The sequence below is a fragment of the Anser cygnoides genome, chromosome Z, assembly GCF_040182565.1.
Source record: "Anser cygnoides isolate HZ-2024a breed goose chromosome Z, Taihu_goose_T2T_genome, whole genome shotgun sequence".
Lineage (NCBI taxonomy): Eukaryota > Metazoa > Chordata > Aves > Anseriformes > Anatidae > Anser > Anser cygnoides.
This window is the reverse complement of record NC_089912.1, coordinates 49,075,739-49,094,577: the sequence shown is the minus strand read 5'-3', so window position 1 is coordinate 49,094,577 and position 18,839 is coordinate 49,075,739. Positions and strand designations below refer to the sequence as shown.

At 38.6% G+C, this 18,839-nt stretch overlaps 1 protein-coding gene across 5 annotated transcripts in view; it reads right to left on the bottom strand.

Annotated features, from left to right (window-relative positions):
• PIP5K1B (phosphatidylinositol-4-phosphate 5-kinase type 1 beta) overlaps positions 1 to 18,839 on the bottom strand; it is a 109,489-nt gene that overhangs the window by 45,322 nt on the left and 45,328 nt on the right. For all 5 annotated transcript variants that reach the window (XM_066988262.1, XM_066988264.1, XM_066988265.1 and 2 more), the window contains 2 exons: positions 12,437 to 12,567; positions 601 to 718 (listed from right to left, as the gene is read on the bottom strand). In XM_066988262.1, coding sequence (XP_066844363.1) covers positions 601 to 718; positions 12,437 to 12,567 — 249 coding nt within the window. The remainder of the gene's footprint in view (positions 1 to 600; positions 719 to 12,436; positions 12,568 to 18,839) is intronic.

The window sequence follows — 18,839 nt, the reverse complement described above, 5'->3', positions numbered from 1 at the left end:
TTCACCATACCCTTTGAAAAGCAGAAATATAGGAGAAGCAATGTAAGTGGATCCTTGTCTCTGGCAGTGCACAATCTGGTTCCACCAACTAAAGCCTGCTCTTATGACAACAGCAAATACTTAATATTTTTCTCATGTAAGCAGCTGAACAGCAAGGAGGAATAAGTCTGCAAAGTATACCGATACTGGAAAAAAGAAAACACTAGACTATTTCTTTCTCAGGCCCCCATCCCACTTTTCTCAAGGCTAGATGGGAACGTTTGCAGACAAGTATGTATTTAACAGAGTGAATAAGTTAAATAACAGAAGAGCACTTGCACACAAGTATTGATTATAACTTCTCCAGAAACAATGACCTGAATGAACAGTAATACTCAAGTTACTTTAGTCAACTAACGAGGCTTTTTTTTTTTTTCCAGGAATCTTCTCAAAGACCAAGAATTAAGATTTTTGTAAATCTCTAAAAATATTCACTTATTAAACACTACACACACAAAATCTATACCCATTTATGCACCATTAAAGCATCCTCCTCTGTCAGTACAAAACAAGTATACATTATAATTATTCGTAACTCATTGAAAAACTACAAGCTCTTACCAAATAATCATCAGGCTTGATACCAAAAAGTTCTCTGAAATATCGGAAGGCAAGAGGTGCGTATGTCTTAAATCTGAAGTCAGGGTAATGATGAGCAGGGGTGAGATTGCTCCCTTCACTGAAAATGAAAATAAAACAAACCCAGTTATTATTGAGCAATTTTTAGCAACTTTCTGTAAATCTCGTCCTTAAATGTAAAGCTATCTCAATCATTGGCCTTGCTAGACAAGAGTCATGAACACAGACAAATGTGCATTTATGTATCACCACTCATCAATGTAATACAAATATCCGTGAGAGGCAAAGCATTGCCAGCAAATTCCTTTTTCTCTCCTTCAAGTCATTAGTCTTTTCACCATCATTTCCACATTCATAAAGACCATGTTTAAGCTACTGCTACAACTTCACACATCCATCCAGGGTAAGCCAGTCCAATAGCTTACTAACACAGAAAGGGTCACCCCATTTCATGTAAGGCCTTCCAAAAAGCTTGGAAGTTAACCCAGAAAAACATAACTTCACACTAGCTTGGTGACCTGAACTGGTTCACAGGGGAGTCAGATAGACAGATACTGAAAACACTAAAAATGCAAAACAGATGAAAATATACTAAAAAATGAGACAGTACAAAAGAATACTGAAGCACAACAAAGAGGACAACACTGCATTGCCAGAGCAGTGCTAAGGAAGCAGGTCTACCTATCTTTTTTTGGTGCCAGCAAGCTTTGACTATTTATGAAACTCCATCCCAAGCATTAATTTCTTCTGCAGGTTAATTACAGTTATGGTACCTCTCTCTTCCTTGCTAATGCAATACAGGATTGGAAAGACATACTAGAATTGCTAACCTTAAAGTGTTTTTTCTGTTTGCCTGTGACATTGCATTTTTTTCCTGCCTCAGTCTAAACCACCACTAGCTTACATGCTCAGTTAAATAAGGACACAGGGTGTACACATTGTGGGGAATTCTGGAAAATGGTATGCAGTTATACACAAGATACAGATTCAAGCTAGAAGAGGCATAGAGAAAGACTACTGTGGTGACCAATCTGGCAGACAGTCTTTCTTAAAGGAGCACATGAGAAGAATGTAGCCCTCTTAGATCTTTTCCTTGTTTTACAAATACACTTTCACTGTGTGTTTAGGTTGCAGTTGTATGATTCTTGAGATGAACACTATGCTATTTAAGCTGAAGAACAAGGCAGGAAGATGTTGCCAGAAGGAAAAAAAATATATATTAAAAACTGCCTGTTTTTATTTTAAATTTTAATATAATTTTAAATTTTTATTTTAAATTTTAAAAAGGCTTTAAACAGAAGAATAATATTCTATACTATGATTTCAACACAAGCAAGAACAGCATTAAGACAAGGCTTGGTCAGTCTGCACAGGTTTATAAATAGTTGAGAATAAAATCCATAATACTGGACATGGTGGCCAAAACAAGCTCCTCTGACAATGCTTTATCCATTTCGTTTACCCTAATTAAATTATTCAGAGATGCAGTATGTACCTATATGCTTAGCAACAGGAATATACAAAGAATTCAAAGAAAAAAAAAAAGACTCCAGGAATTCACATAAATGTGAAGAGGAATGAACTCTCAGTAAATGTCCTACAAAGACTGACTTACGTATCATGAACTTACCATCAACATATTTAAAAGCTTTGGTTCTGTACAATCAATGGTTGTCCTATGAACTTGTCACCTACCAAATAACAATGTGATAACAGAAGCCTACCCCAACCCACTTAGCTGCCCCTGCGTGCATACCACCAAAATCCACCAGAACTGAACTGCTGCCAGCTAAAGGGTTTGAACTGGACGGGAAGCTTTCTCAGGCTCCAGAAATGCACTTTCTTTAGATTTTTGAATAGGAGACAGATAAAGGAACAAAACTGATTTCTGGCTGGAAATCACATGTCAAAAGATAGCCATGGCTGAGCAAAGATGCATACAAAGACAATATAATACCGGTATTTCTTTGATTGCAAAACCACATGGTTAAGAGCTGGCAAAGACTGCCTAGTCCTAATGAACTCATTTGCACGTTTTATAGTCTAACATATAACAACTCTAAGGTATTAAAATCAAATCCATCTATATTTTATTGTTCCATGATATATTAAAAAAGAGAAATCAATAAGCTACTAGGCTAAATGTGGTATTTTTCCTTATAGTTAAGACTGGCTAATGCTTTTTCTTACAAAGGCTTACTTTCAGTATGCCAGTCTTGCCTGACATGAAGCTTTGATTGACACTGAATTTTTCTGTAATATGGGGATGACAAAGGATAAATATATAGTTATATTGAGAACTTGGGGCCACATTTGTAAATGTATTAGATTGTTTTAAGATGCAGACAAGAAGAGAACAAAGTGTTCTTTGATGAAACATCACATCCTTGTCACAGAAGATTTATCATCTAAACTGTATAATGAACCTCCTGCCTTCTAGAACATACCTTTATAAATCTGCTTCCTGTAGCTATAACTTAACAGTGTCTTTTGTGTAAGTGCGGCAATAAATATATTACATGTCCTTCCTCTACTAGAACATGTCCGTCCCATTGTTGAAACTTCACTAGGGTAGGAATGAAGATAGGATGTTTTCTATGCTAATATCATGGGCCCAAGCCATTTCTTAAACACAGTATAAAGAAAAATGACGACTAGTCAAAAAAAAAAAAAAAGGTTCTTAATAGCTCCAGAGATGGACTGTAATGCATAGTACATGGAAATTTGTTCCAGAAAAGCTGGAAAACAGAGCAACTATTTTTGTACAGCACTGACACAAAGAACAATTCCACGTACCTAACAGCACATAAGCTTACTTTATTACAGATGTGGTAGTCATTTCACTAAGCAGATAAGTTCCTTTATTCTTTGTAAAATTATTACTAAAAAATTCTTTTTTTTACTAAGGATCTGCAGGGTTTGTTATCATACGCTACAGTTTCTGCTGATCATATTGAATAATTTCAGTTTCTTTGCCTAATAGAATAGATTACAAGATGCCAATAGTAAGCTTGTCTCTGATGTAAGAAGCAAGCTTGACAAAAACGTAAGATTTCTTGGTTAGCTTTCTGGATGAATGTTGCTTTTAACAGAAAAAGCACTCTGACTTCAAGTAGTTTCCTACAATAATGAAAACTTTCGAAATCCTTGTGCCTAGGTATGCCCTTGCTCTCACCTGCAAAGGACAGTTTCCAGTGACAGTTCCATACTGTTCTGTTCACTCTTGATGTAAATACATCTCTACCTTACTTTGACATGAAATTGTCCACAGTGTATCCTCTAACTACCCAAAAATCACTTGTAATAGATAAGGATGCTATGCACACTATTTGCAGGCAAAAGCAAGCCTCCAGGTAAGTGCATTAACTCAACCCACCGTAAAAATTGCAATAATAAAATAAGAAGATTCCTCTGTTTTCTCTCAAGAAATAAAATACACCTCCCACTCTATTAGTTCCCAAAATGATTTATTCTGTGCTTTCTGCTTGCATTTTGCTGGGGAATTCACTCATTCATTCATGTGCATTTCACTCTGGCTGGATTAAAGAATATGTGCAAAGTACTTCGTATTATAATTTCTAATCAGGCTAGGTAGTTCCCAGGGTATGGCTATGTCTGTATAGCACATCAAGAAGAGTACCTGAGATTTGCTGGAGAAAATCTAATCTACAAAATGGAGCTTTGGACATAAAAGAAATGCACTCCATAAAGAAAGAAGGCAATCATATAAATTTCCTCTCGTGTAGTTTAGAGCACACATCTACCAGGAAAAAGAAATGACTTTTAATACCAGCTTTGATTCCTGCAACCTTGAGGGAGTCTAGTCTCTGTACATGAGCTATGACAAATAACACAGGCTTTGGAAAGTTTATGAATCAATTGCAACTTATGAGGTAATTTAATAATCTTTCCTGAAGACCACACAAAAGTAGAAGACTGGTAGTTAGAACAAAAAGGAGAGATTCATTTTAACCTATGCAAGTCAGATTTTAATATCTAAAATAAAAAAAATTAACATTTTCTGGAAGGAAATAGGAGAGCTGGTCACCTGGGATATGGAGAAGGCTGAGGTACTCAATGATTATTTTGCCTCGGTCTTCACCAACAAGAGCTCCAGCCACATGGCTGAGGCCCCAGAAGGCAAAGGCTGAGACTGGGAGAATGAAGAACCACCCTGTATAATAGATGATCAGGTTCAAGACCATTTAAGGCACATGAAGGCGCACAAGTCCATGGGACCTGATGAGATGCATTTGTGGGTCCTGAAGGCAGATGTAGTTGCTAAGCCATTCTCCATCATACTTGAGAAGTTGTGATAGTCCAGTGAAGTTCCCACTGACTGGAAGAATGGAAACATAACCCCTATTTTTAAAAAGGAAAAAAAAAGGGAGACCTGGGGAATTACAGGCCAGTTAGTTTCATCTCTGTGCCTGGCAAGATCACGGAGCAGATCCTCCTCGAAACTATGCTAAGGAACATGGAAAATAAGGAGATGATTGGTGACAGCCAACATGGCTTCACTAAGGGCAGATCGTGCCTGACGAATCCGGTGGCCTTCTGTGACAGGGTTACAGCATTGGTGGAGAGGGAAAGAGCAATTGACATCATCTACCTGGACTTCTGCAAAGCATTTGACACTGTCCCCCATGACATTCTTGTCTCTAAATTGGTGAGACATGGATTTCATGGATGGACCACTTGGTGGGTAAGGAATTGGCTGGATGGCTGCACTCTATGAGTTGTGGTCAATGTCCAAGTGCAGATCAGTAACGAGTGGTGTTCTTCAGGGGTCAGTATTGGGACTGGCACGGTTTAATGTCTTTGTCAGTGACATGGACAGGGGGATCAAGTGCACCCTCACCAAGTTTGCTGATGACACAAAGCTGTGTGGTGAAGAGGGAAGGGATGCCATCCAGAGGGACCTGGACAGGCTTGTTAGAACCTCATAAAGTTCAACAAGGCCAAGTGCAAGGTCCTGCATCTGGGATGGGGCAATCCCAAGCACAAATACAGTCTGGGCAAAGAATGGATTGAGAGCAACCCTGAGGAGAAGGACTTGGGGATATTGGTGGATAAGCAGCTCAACATGGGCCAGCAATGTGCGCTTGCAGCCCAGAAAGCCAACTATATCACATCAAAAGCAGCGTGGCCAGCAGGGCGACGGAGACGATTCTCCCCCTCTGCTCTGCTTTTGTGAGACCCCACCTGGAGCACTGCATTTAGCTGTGGGGCCCCCAGCACAAGAAGGACATGGACCTGTTGGAGCGAGTCCAGGGGAGGCCACAAAGATGATCAAGGGGCTGGAGCACCTCTCCTGCAAGGACAGGCTGCGGGAGTTGGGGTTTTTCAGCCTGGAGAAAAGAAGGATCTGGGGAGACCTTATTGCAGACTTTAAGTATGTAAGAGGGAAGACGGGATGGGACTCTACCAGGGAGTGTAGTGACAGGACAAGGGGTAAGGGCTTTAAACTTAAAAAGGGTAGGTTTAAATTAGATGTAAGGAAGAAATTCTTCACTCAGTGGTGAGGCACTGGAACAGGTTGCCCAGAGAAGCTGTGGAACACCTCCAGGGATGGGGCATCAAGGCCAGGCTGGATGGGGCTTTAGGCAACCTGGTCTGGTGGGAGGTGTCCCTGCCCATGGCAGGGAGGTTGGAACTAAATGATCTTTAAGGTTCCTTCCAAACCCAAACAATTCCATGATTCTATGAAATACATATATTTTTAAATAACAGTATGTGCATCTTAACCTTTCTTCTAGTAAATGATGTGGGTTGATTTAAATGTAGGTGGTGCAATATCAAACTAAAAATGAACTAACACCAATTATATTTTCAATGGCTAACCCTGTGGCTTGCAAAAATTCTGCTAAACAGGACACCCACGTGTTCCTTGGCAGCTTTTCTTTTCTGTGGCCTCTCCCTGGTGGGAAGTGCTCATGAGATAGCACACTTATCTGAAGGTGCAGGGAAGATGAGCTGCATCTCTTGACAACAAGCATTCAGCAAAGAGCAGCGTTAATATTCTGTGATGTAGCTGTTTACAAAAGAAATAGTCATAGTATAGTTGTGGATCCACACATAACCCTTCTTGTATATAAAAAGGGTAAAGAGAAGGAACAAAAGAAGAGAAGAATATCAGTTCTCTCATGTGACAGTAACTTTTTTTTCAAATCTGAAAATCACAATAAAACGTCTAATATTAAATGCTCCCAGCATTAAAAACTGGCAAAGAGTATCCAATCTCAGTGCTACTGTTCTTGGAAAAAGCTGCTCATTTATAACCCATCAAAATGTGTTCAAGTGCTACTAACTGTATACAACAAATACATACTCATAGACCAGTGCTAATGTAGTTCAGGCACAGCTTTGGCATATTCATTTCCTACATACTATTTCAGGGAAACAATTGTTTCCCATATAGTAGAAATAGGTATTATGGCTACCTGTACAAATAGGTGTGTGTTTGCTTTTTTCACATTGTGGGATAAAGTCCAGTGGTAATATCCTTGCTTCTCACTGTATTTGCTATATTTTTGGTTACTATTTACTCTATGCTAAGCAGTCCCCTGCAAAGGCAGCTGTAAAGTAGACCTGTGAATTGCAAATAACTTCAAAACAAGTCAAGCCAGTGGTATCTGTGGAACAGCTGAATACACAGACATTTTCTTATGATGATGATATGACTATTTAACAAACAACTGGAGATGCATTTAATGCAAGGGATCTCAGAGTCCTTTAAGAATAGGTAAGTAGGTCTATAAGGTCATGTAACCACACAAGTATCCAGGATATCTCAGGTTTACCAAGAATTTGATACTAACAGAAGTGGGCAAGACCAGTAGTTCACAATGAATGTGGGTTTTGCTTTTGTTGCCACAGTATCACCGTCTCAAATACTATTTGTTTTGAAACAGGAAACTAACTGCTTCCTCCTATTTTTGCTGTCACTCTACTCACAAACCATGAAAAGTGTGTCGTAACTTGGGTCATCCTGCATATCTCTGTGACTGAAGCACTAAAAAAAGAGTATTTCTTTATAAAAGGTGGAAGGCAGCCTTCTTAGTTGTCTTGTGAAACTGCCCAATTGGAAACAGATACGCTCACATAAATCACACAACAACTAAGTGTTGATACGAACATTTGAATCTATTCACATGTAACTTTCAGAGTATTTTATGCTTCGTTAATTAAAGAGACACTGTTCGGCCCATCACAAAACCTATGATACCTGTTTGGTACAAAGACACTTCCAAGGCCAAGTGTCAGTTTTCCTCATTTTCACAAGAAAAAAACATACCAGAAGACAGAAGACAGTCTCTGAGGCAGGGTAAAACCCAGACTGCCTAAACATTGCCCAAGCTTTTACTTTTCTTAGTACTTCCCACTACTGATTTGGGCTGTCATTCAAATGCTACTGTACCACCGTATTAACCTTTGGATATTAAATAGCAGAAAGCACTGAATAATCTTTTCATTAGCATCAGAAGAGAGCAATTTGCAATTGAACCAGTTCCTCATACAGATGACTGTAGCTGCAGGGCACATTCAGGTCAACAACATGTAACAGACTTAATATTTTAATTAGAAACCACAGCAAGTGTTCATAACATACAGGGTCTAGATCCTGAAAATACAGCATATTAGTGAGGGAAGTGCACAAGACTGATTAACAGCTTGCTGCAAAAAGGTCAAAGACACAGCTGTGCTTAGCAGTGGCCTGTATCTGAGAAAACAAGAAGAGATGAAGCCTGAAACATACTGCTTTTTTCCAAATGTTCTGAATTTCTGAAGCTGCAGACTACTGACTAGCCAAAGTTGGCTGACAGTATGGAGTGGCTCGTCAAACCACTGCAGAAAATGTGCCTACCTATTAAGTGTCTGCTGGAATTGCTTAGCAAACTGCCCACATTCCCCGCTCACAGGCAGCTGCACAGCCACATGGCGCAGCGACCAGCTTGAGCCACCACTGCCAGACACAGCTGGGCTGGTTAGCTTGTCACCAAGGCTTTCCAACCATGGCCACACTACTTGGAACTAGCTCCGAATTTAAATTAGATAGCTGTCAAAATACTGCCGTATCCACTTTGCACAAATGATTGATTTGGGAACAAAATGTGACACCAAGAGATGAACTGGTTCCAGCAGAGGCCAGGGGCACTGAGCATAATGCAGGAAGACAAGAAAAAGCCCCACACAGCTGAAATATGGGACGGAGGAGGGAGAAGAGAGAGCAGGCAGGATGCACAGCTTTCCCACTGAATCCTCCAGCCATTGTTGCTGTAGATAAGCACATCCCTGTTATATTTTCAAAGCAGTATTTAAAAGCAGTTTCCCCTGTGGTTTCAGCCTATGCAGGGAGTTAGGCTGAGACTTCAGATGTCGTATCTTCAGAATCAACTGGGTCACTGCAAACTGCATTTGTTTCTTTTTTTTTTGTGGAAAGGGCACATTTGCATAGTGCCATTTGAACTCAGTCTGGACCGTAGTTCTAAATACACCCTTTTATAGCAACCCCTATTAATACTTCACTTAACTCCCAAAAGCAACACAGTATAAACTCCCTATTAAAAAAAAGGAAAGTCACAAAAGGGAAAACATGAAGCAAAAAGTACCAAAGGCACTTTCCCACCTCCACAGTTGCCACAATGTACAAATGAAAGCAAGCAACTTTGCAATTTAAATCCACTCACTCTGCTAAGATACCCATACTTCACTGAGAGTCACTTCCTGAAACAAACATCTAAATGAATCTGGGATAACCTATAACCCAATTAAACACAGTTACAAAGTAACTCTGAGCCAGGCATAACTTGCAATCTGTGGGTTAATCCCGATTTACAACAGCTCCCACAGTATGTAGTGCAATTATATTCGATTCTGAACTGACCATTTTTCCCTGCCTCTTTCCTCCCTCCTTCACTAACTGTGAACTGTGTTGAAAGTGTTTTCCTATGGTTACCAAAGCTGGGCTACAGACAGTACTGATGTTTACTTCGGGGTTGAGGGAGATGCAGAGACTATTTCTCTTTGGTCACTTATTGAGTTTATAAACAACTGTTAGCTTGTTAGCTATTTTTCCCTAAAACAGCTCAGATGATATTGTTTTGCTCACTGGAACACAGCCTGCTGTTTCGCTGCATTTCTCATAGGTCAGGCCTATTTTATCACAGGCACTAAGACAATGTTCATGTTGCTGTTAAAACAGCAGGTGTGCCTGCAACTGTGCAAAACAACTGTTTTCTCACTTCTCTTTCCAAATCACACCTGCCAAATCTGGATGTCACTGGGGAATATCAGGTAATACCCTACCTGGAGTTGCAGCTAAATTATGTATACCCCAAGCAAGAGTAAAAATGTTGCTTCTTGCTTGGTTACTACTTTCAGCACCATGCTTGATGCACTGCCTTGACAGGTTCTCGTCCAGCTGCAGGTATTGGGCAAAAGGATTACTTCACCTCAGCTTGCTCTTGGATGCTCACCACCTTCCAACAGTAGTCAGCCCACTGCATCTGCTGATGTAACTAATTTGAACTTACGTCTTTCAACCCTGACCAGTCCAAGCCAAAAAAAAAGAACCCAGAGAGGACATGTAACCTTATCTTTTTACCTCCAACTATGGTAATGAAGCCAACTACAGATATGACTCAGGAATTATCCATATAATGCCACCGTTAAAGACTCAAAATGCCAGCACCCTTGGCCATCAGGAAAGAAGCCTGTATCATTACATGTAATACTAAGTTATTATGATTTATGCAAATTAATACCACCTTGGATCAAAAATGCTTTAGATGAATGTGCATGTTATGTGAAGACAAGAGAAAAACTTTAAATGTGAAATTTGTTTGTTAGTTTAAGAAATGAAGTGTCATGGTTGTTTTTAAGAGACTGCTATGGATAGCCAATTCTTAGTTTTAGAGAAAGTATTACCAGCGAGGGCTATGTGTAGAAAGGCTCTTTATTATAGACAAGATGAGTTACTATATTACGTACTCCTGCTTACTAGACAGCTATTCAAAACCAAGAAGTCAGACCACTTGCTGATCCAGCCATTTCTTTCATTCATATCATTTTCCTTCTTTTTTTTCATGTATCTGTCTAGAAAGGTGCTACTAAAGTTTTTATGATAAATTTCATGTTACTGCAAACAGGCTATTACTTCAGTCTTTGTTCTCTTTCTCAGCCACAAGGGATCACTCTTAGTTCTCCCTTAAAACCAGTACCAAACAAACAGAGAAATCTCTTTTCTGAGTGTACAAGCATGAAAGTTTCATAGGTGACTACAAACCATTTTATCTTACTTGGCTTTTGGAACAATGTTAAAAGAGATACAGATTAGACTTTTTTTTTCCCAAAAAACTTGGCTATATAATAAAACAGTTTTATCATGTATATCTCATTGTGTTTCATGAACAACAAAGTCAGTATCACAGCCAAACAAACAACCACAGAATCCTGCACAGCTGTCACAGTTGCATAGTTTACAAATATGATGGCTCATTCCATTTTTCAGAACAAAGAATACACTTATTTACATGATATGCAAATTTCTCAGTTGAAATTTGGATTCTTTAACAAAGAAAAAGTTGAAGTTACAGTGTATGAAAACACATGCACACAGACAACATATCGATGTTTATCTAATCCCAAAGAGAAAGACTACGAAGTTGCATACAGACATTACAGTTAACAACAGAACACAGGATATGGGATATCCTTGATTCCTACAAATGTAATGTAAATGCTTCTTTTCACATAAGAAATGCCCCTACTCCTTAAAAGATATCTCAGTTCAGAGGAAATCAGAAGTTGAAACTAGAAAATATACTTCAGCGGAGATCAACTTCAACCTACTACAATTACTTTGTTCATTGTCAGTTTAAGTTCCTGTTTAGTGACATTAATAATCTCTAAACATTATTAGGAACAGTTTATGAAGTAACATTCAAATTGCAAATGAACCAAACTTCAAAAAAAAAGATTTAAAATATTCCCAAATTCAGGAATTACTGCATAGATACCATCTCCTTAAAAAATAATGGACACTACTAGTACTTAGTAATTCTGCAAGTCCAGACAACACCAAATAGAATACATCCTCCTGGTTTTGAAACATATGTTTCCTATTTTCCTATATCTGCTTTATTTGTTCGTACCATATGTAACTTGGAAGTTACATGACACTGTACATCAGCTTCCAAACCCACCAAATGAAGATGACCTTGATTTCTCTTATCAGTGTAACTGTATTATTACAGATTCTGCATCATCATTGCTATATGCAAGGCAGTAATGGTGCACAACTTGCAGTCTGCTACTAAGAGCCAAACCTAGTCATAGGCTAAAATCCTGGTTAGAATGCTATACTAAAGCTAACATCTTATGTTACTCTTAACCCTGTGGGACTGGAATTTGCATCAATTTTGATAACACCTCAACAAAATTGCAAGTACTATCCTCAGTTTTTAGAGCCCAAACTATGTTTGTGAATGCTGGACATAATACTTGCTTGTGTATAGATCCATCAATCACTTTCAACTGTAGTTAACAACTCATTTAGTTGAAAGTGTAACAATTATTTTCCTTCTCTAGATAAAACATGCCTCAACTCTTCAGTTGAAGTGTGATCTTCCCAGTTTTCTCCCTACATTTATTTTCAACGACAACATGAAGACAGGAGCATTTTCAAGTTCTCCTACCTCAAGCTTACTCCAACCCCATTTTGTCAGAATTGTAAACCAATCCTTATTTGAAATATTTAGGTAGAGTTTCATTATGAAATTCTGCAAGAAAGTAATTTGAATAGGCTTGTCCTTACCTGGGTAGGAAGACACTTTCCACTACGTAGAAGTCTTGCATAAGAACATCTCTGTCTGGTTTTGATGTAAGGTTTCCTACTGTGTATCCTATTCCCAGCTGGATAGCACCTTTAATAGCTGAGGATGCAGTCTGCATAGAAAGTAAGAATTCAAGCATCAGTTTGCTACAAACAGATTTCTGTTCTTTACCAGTAATATAATACACTAAACATGTAATCGTTATCACAATAACAACAATACTACATCACCTTTACCTCCTTGCCTTCAAGAGCAGAGAACTCTTATCCAGAGATTTTTTTTTTTTCCAATTACAAGATTAAAAAGAAATACTATGCTGTAGCAAAAGCCACAAAAAACTACTCTCTGGTTGTACAGACTGAGAGCTTTAAAACTGTCTAAAGAATGTAGACATCAGGTTCTAACTTGGACACTTCCAATATAATTAGACATCCAAACCCCTTCCGGAGTCTGAAACTGCATGCATCCTCTTCTGGAAAAAAAAAAGTTACAAATTCCATGGAAACGTACACACATGCCAATGTGTAAGTCATAATGCTGGCTGCTGTTCTACATACAAATTCTGGATACACATTTATTTACTAAGTTCTGGTCAGCAGTCAGTACAAGAGGTGCACTGACTGGGGGGAATCCAGAGAGAAACCAAAGTGATGAGGAAAGAAAAATCTCTATAAAAATCTATGCACAGAGGATGAAAGACTTAAGTGACTTAGATTCAAATAACAAGGTTTGCAGGGGACAGAAGGGTTCAAATGGGCAGTGCCAGATTGTTTTAGACACTGTATACGCAAATTGAGCTCATCTCTGAAATTTTCTCATGCTGACTAGACAATCCTGCTTTGATGGATAAAAAAAAGTGGTAGAAGTGAGTCAAGATAAGAACTTGCCAAAGAAAGGAACTCTTAAGAAAATATGGAAAGAGTGGCTAAAGGAAATTCCTGGGAAGGCAAAGAAGGTTGTCAGGAAAGAAATATCTTCCCTTAGCATCGTATATTTTCTCTAATTTGAAGACACTATTTTGATGCCTGTTTTCAGGTTTTATCTCCCACTCACCAAACCAGAGATTGTATCAGCAAAGCAAAAAACACCAGAAGCTCCATGATCAGAACTATTGCAGCACTTGAACAAAAACACTTCAGAAATGAGTGGGAATTACATAAGAAAGAGTTAATGTATACAAAACTACTTTTGTTTTAGTTCTCAGAACAGCTTATGCCAGAGTCACTGCTTATTTTTAGAAAAGAAAAGATGGAGATGTGTAGTTCCTCATTAATTAAGACTGCACACCAAGCAGAACTTGCACTTTTATAACAGTTCTGAACAGGCAATTTGGTGGGAACAAACAATGCCACCATTCTTAGACTGATACTTTGACTAGTAAAAAGATTTGGCTTGTGTTGTAAGAAGATTCACATTTTTCCTTCCTAAAAAGGCCTCTATTCATGAATGATTAATGACCAACAAAAGCAGTAATTACGTAACTTTGATCAAACCAATACACATACAAAAAGAGTTTGTGCTTCATAGCTGGACCCCCATCCTGTTCACTGCCACAGTGCGGGACTATGTCTGAAAACACAACATAGATAACCCAGTGCTCTATTTTACTGATGAGACAGGACATTCAAAAAAACAAACAAACAAAAAGGCAGGTAACCCGGTAATGTGATTCCAAGAGGACAGAACTGGATAACCATTCTGGCACATAAAAAAATTCTGTAGGATTTCTGCAAAAAAATTTCTGCAAAAAAAAAAAGACCTTATCTACAAGGTTATTTTCTTGGGAATTTTCACTCCTATTCAGGGGTGACATTAGTAATCACCCATAATCACATCACTGGGTTTAACAGAAAATCAATGTTATTAATTATTTAGGATATTTTAAAAACTGTTTTCAAACAAATTGATAGCAGTTACAGCATGCTGAAGTCAATTGCTGACCCAGGTCAAGTGCTTATGAACTACTGTCATGAGTTAACAACCCTCATAAAGGCTGGTCAACCAAGACTCTTACAAAAGGCTATTTTTTGTTTTCACAAGCCTTAAAATGAAAACAAAACAAATCCTGAAATTTCTCTCAATACAAATGCTTGTTTTGGTCTATTGTTTATTATTATTATTATTTTGTGGTTAAGAATGGAATCCAAGGAGGAGAAAAAGAGCTGCTCCTCAGGCCTTAGGGGAAATGTTCTCAATTAATCCATTTCACTGCTAATATATATATATATATATATAGGAAGTCAGTGTCTACCAATGCAAATGGCAAATATCCACTCTCAGCATTCATTTTTCCTTACTCAGGCACCTCTTCCAATGCCTATGAAAGCAGCGAAGTCTAGTTTCAAACCCAAAACCCTCATATCTTTCAATTCCTCTTAAATACTCCCTACTGTAGAGAAAGCAATAAAGTTTAGCAATCTTCTGTGCCAAGAATTCTCCCTTGTAGAGACTGAAATATATATATATATATATATATATATTTTATACTGGTCTCACGCAGATGTTCACAAAATTGCCTTGGGCTCATGTATCAGCTGTAACTGTGCAGCGACTCTTGGATCATTTACCATGTTATCATCACCTTCTGAAGCTCTAAGAAACCAAAGAATGAGAATAATCAGGAAGATGAACAACTTCAGTTCATGAATTAAATAAGCTGGAACTAACTGGATTCGTAGCAAATAATGTATGCCCTGACAACTATCTTTGCTACCCAAAGTGGCATAACAAAACAAATGCCTATCATCCTCCTTTTACTGATTAGGGTATTACTACCTACTGCACAGGTGCACTCAATGTTGGGTTTTGTACTGACAATGAGAAAGAAACCCATAAAAATATTGCCAGTTTCAAACTAGACTATCTTCTACTGACCCTAATACTGCAAATCCTAACATGTCAGGCCTGAATTTGTCCACCTCTGAAACATTAACAGCATAAACTTGAATGGGCATAAGCACATTCTCATTTTTCTCAGATCCTAAGTGTTATTGACTTATAACAATACCTACTTCTAATGCTACTGTTGAAAAAGAGATTTGCTGTCCACTCTCCAGCCCACAAAACATATGCATGCTACCCATCACACCGTGCCAACAACAACATCTATGTGGCCAGACAACAAGTTACAAAAGAGCTGATACAACAGCAAGTTTTCAGCAGGATCAGTTCCCTGATTCACATAAACAGTTATGTCAGCTGCCTAGCTGAATGCAAGTATCACACTCTCACAGCCTAAAGCAAATTTATGCTATTTAAGGTTGTCCTTCTACTGGCTGAGGGAGTGTAAGTGAAATCTGAACTAGCAAAAAGCCTACCTCTTCAAAATTAACATGTCATCACTTCGTGAATACATCCTAATAGACACTGAATGGCACGCTAGCTCAGTGCTTTGTGTCATATGGCAATCACATTCTTGACTTGGTAGTGGGACCCCTGGGCTTCTTTTCAATCCACAATCAGCATCGGGTATAGTTTCTCCCCAGCCTAGGTTTTCAACAAGTTATTTCAGGAGAGAAAATGTTTTCGCATAAATTCAGGTTAAATGTAGATACTAAGACATAAGGCATGCAAGTATATCAGTAAGGATAACTATAATTCCTGCTGCCACAGAAACTGAGAAATTGCCCATTTCCTGTACTTCTGCCCTTACCTCCTCCACCTCTCTCTCCAGAATGCCAGTGATTTAAAGCAGGTAGGGACAGTTCTCTTCCACCTGCCACCAATCGCCTGTTAAGTGGGAACAGTTCAGCAAAGGAGAAAGAGATACATTTCAGGAAGCGGTACAATGGTGATAAAGTGCTCCAGGATCCTCCCATGCAGAATTCACCAGTCCCATTCAAATTAAACACAAGTGGAGTCACCGTATCTAGATTACTCTATATAGAACCACAGACTTGTGGAATGGTTTGGGCTGGAAGGGACCTTAAAGGCCATCTAATTCCAACCCCCTGCCATGGGCAGGGACACCTCCCAGCAGACCAGGCTGCCCAAAGCCCCATCCAGCCTGGCCTTGAACACCTCCAGGGATGGGGCAGCCACAGCTTCTCTGGGCAGCCTGTGCCAGTGCCTCACCACCCTATGAGTAAAGAATTTCTTCTTTATATCTAATTTAAACCCACCCTTTTTAAGTTTAAAGCCATTACCCTTTGTCCTGTCACTACACTCCCTGGTAAAGAGTCCCATCCCATCTTTCTTGTAGGCCCCTTTAACGTTCTTGAAGTCTGCAATAAGGTCTCCCTCTCTACTCTGATCATTTCTGTGGCCCTCCTCTGGACTTTCTGGTCCATGTCTCTCTTGTGCTGCGGACCCCAGAGCTGAACGCAGTGCTCCAGGTGGGGCCTCACAAGAGCACAGCAGAGGGGGAGAATCATCTCCCTTTGAACAAGTCAAGGTAATAGATTAACAAATAATAGTGGAACTTATTGTAATGCTTTTTTTTATTTTCTCCTCAATCAAGAGAATACCTTCACTGTGTCTCATAACGCTTAGATAATTCTACCTTAAATATTCCCATATTTTTTATTTTAGTCATCTGCCTGGCTTTCCATGATATGAACATACTGAAAATGAAACTTTACTCTTCCACTGCTGCCTACAGCCTCTCCACAGTTTTATCCCTGCATATAAAAGATTAAAAAGTCTTCATTCTGATGAAATGTTATTTTTGCCCCTTTTTGTCACAACTAACCATATCTTTACTCTGTATTTGTCCTATATCTTTGCTAAAAGGCCCATAGAGATGAAAATTGATATGCAGAGTCAAAAAGCATAGTGAAAGGCTACAGGGTGATAAAATATACCACAGTACACAGTTCAGAATACAGAATATCTGCATCAGAAGTAAATATTTTACAGTAAATTGTGCTGTTACATGAAGTATTGTTCTGTACAGATGGGTCTTCTACTCTCTCTACATGACTCCAAGCTGAAATTGTTTCAGACTAGCAAAATAAATGAAAACTTAAATCCTTTCAAATCAGGTATTAAGTTTGAGCATGATCCCATAATCAGGACTTTTATACTTCTTTTCCTACAAATATTCTTTTTCAAGCTAGTACTCTAAAATTTATATTTGTTATTTTCATTAAAAAAGCATTAACCAGATAGATATAACGTGTAAAGGCCATTTACGTTCAGGGAACGACAACAAAAAAAAATAATGAACTGAAGCTATTTAACAACTGGGTACAGGGCTATTGAAAAGACTATGAAAATATGTCCTTTAAAAACAGGGAAAAGAATTCAGGGATGACAATAATACAGGTACTACAGTTACTAGAAAGTATGTTACATGTTGCCAGATAATTATTTCCATTACAATTTGAAGGTCATTGCAGCTTACACATAAATGGCTAGCAAACCTAACTAGCCACTGATTTGAATGGCTGGCAAAGCTAACTAGCCACTGTGTTCACAGTGAACAAAGAGTTTGGATACGGTAAACATGTTCATCCTTTTAAACATTTTTTCTTACAAGTTCTCTGTAACTGAATGGGGATATTGCTGTCAACAAACAAATTATTTAAAACAAACAAACAAACCATGAACAAAAAGCAACTCTGTGCGACACAGGCTTCATTTAATTTTATAGTAGTTCCCCTTACTCTTATTCACAAAGCTGTTTTCCCATTCTTCTCCCACAAGTAGCTCGTGAATAATGTAATTCTACATTTTTGCTTTCTTTAAAAGTAGACATCCTAGGAATGCCATATAGGATTGCGTGGATGTAAACTTTGTCCTTGCTTATCTGTTTGCCATTTTTATGACTCATTTTATTGCAGCTGAAGCTTAGCCTATGAACTTTCTGGGTCAAAGATGGTGATGCCTGGCTTATTGCAGGTGCTATAAAGCAGCTGCTATAATGGTCATACTCTTTGCCTCAGAAACTTCACCCCATTATCACTCTAGAAGGCAAGATATTTGCTTTCTCCCACCCTCTGTACTACTGTAATTCAAATAAATACAGGTAAAACAACACAGGTTTTTAAACTCTGCTTAATGAAATGATAGAGATGCCTATTTATGCCACTTCTGTGAATGAGACTGCGAGCAGACAGCATCTGAAGTGAAACCACCATTGATTAACACTGTTCTACAGCTATGCTTCCCACACAGTGGCCATTAGTTCATTTCTTTCTACTACTGTCTGTGGAGAAAAGACTGCTCTTATCTCTCTCACCAGCCCACTCTGCTGCTTGGAGGGACTAGATCAATAAACTGGTTGTCTACCTCACATTACCTTGTTAAAATACTAGCTGGTACTCATCTTCATTTAGTTGGAAAACTTAGCTCATGAAAGAGGTCACACTCCTCCCCAGCTTAAGATTCTAGAGCTTCAGTAGACTTTAATTCTTTAACACCAGTTATTTCGTAACACTACAA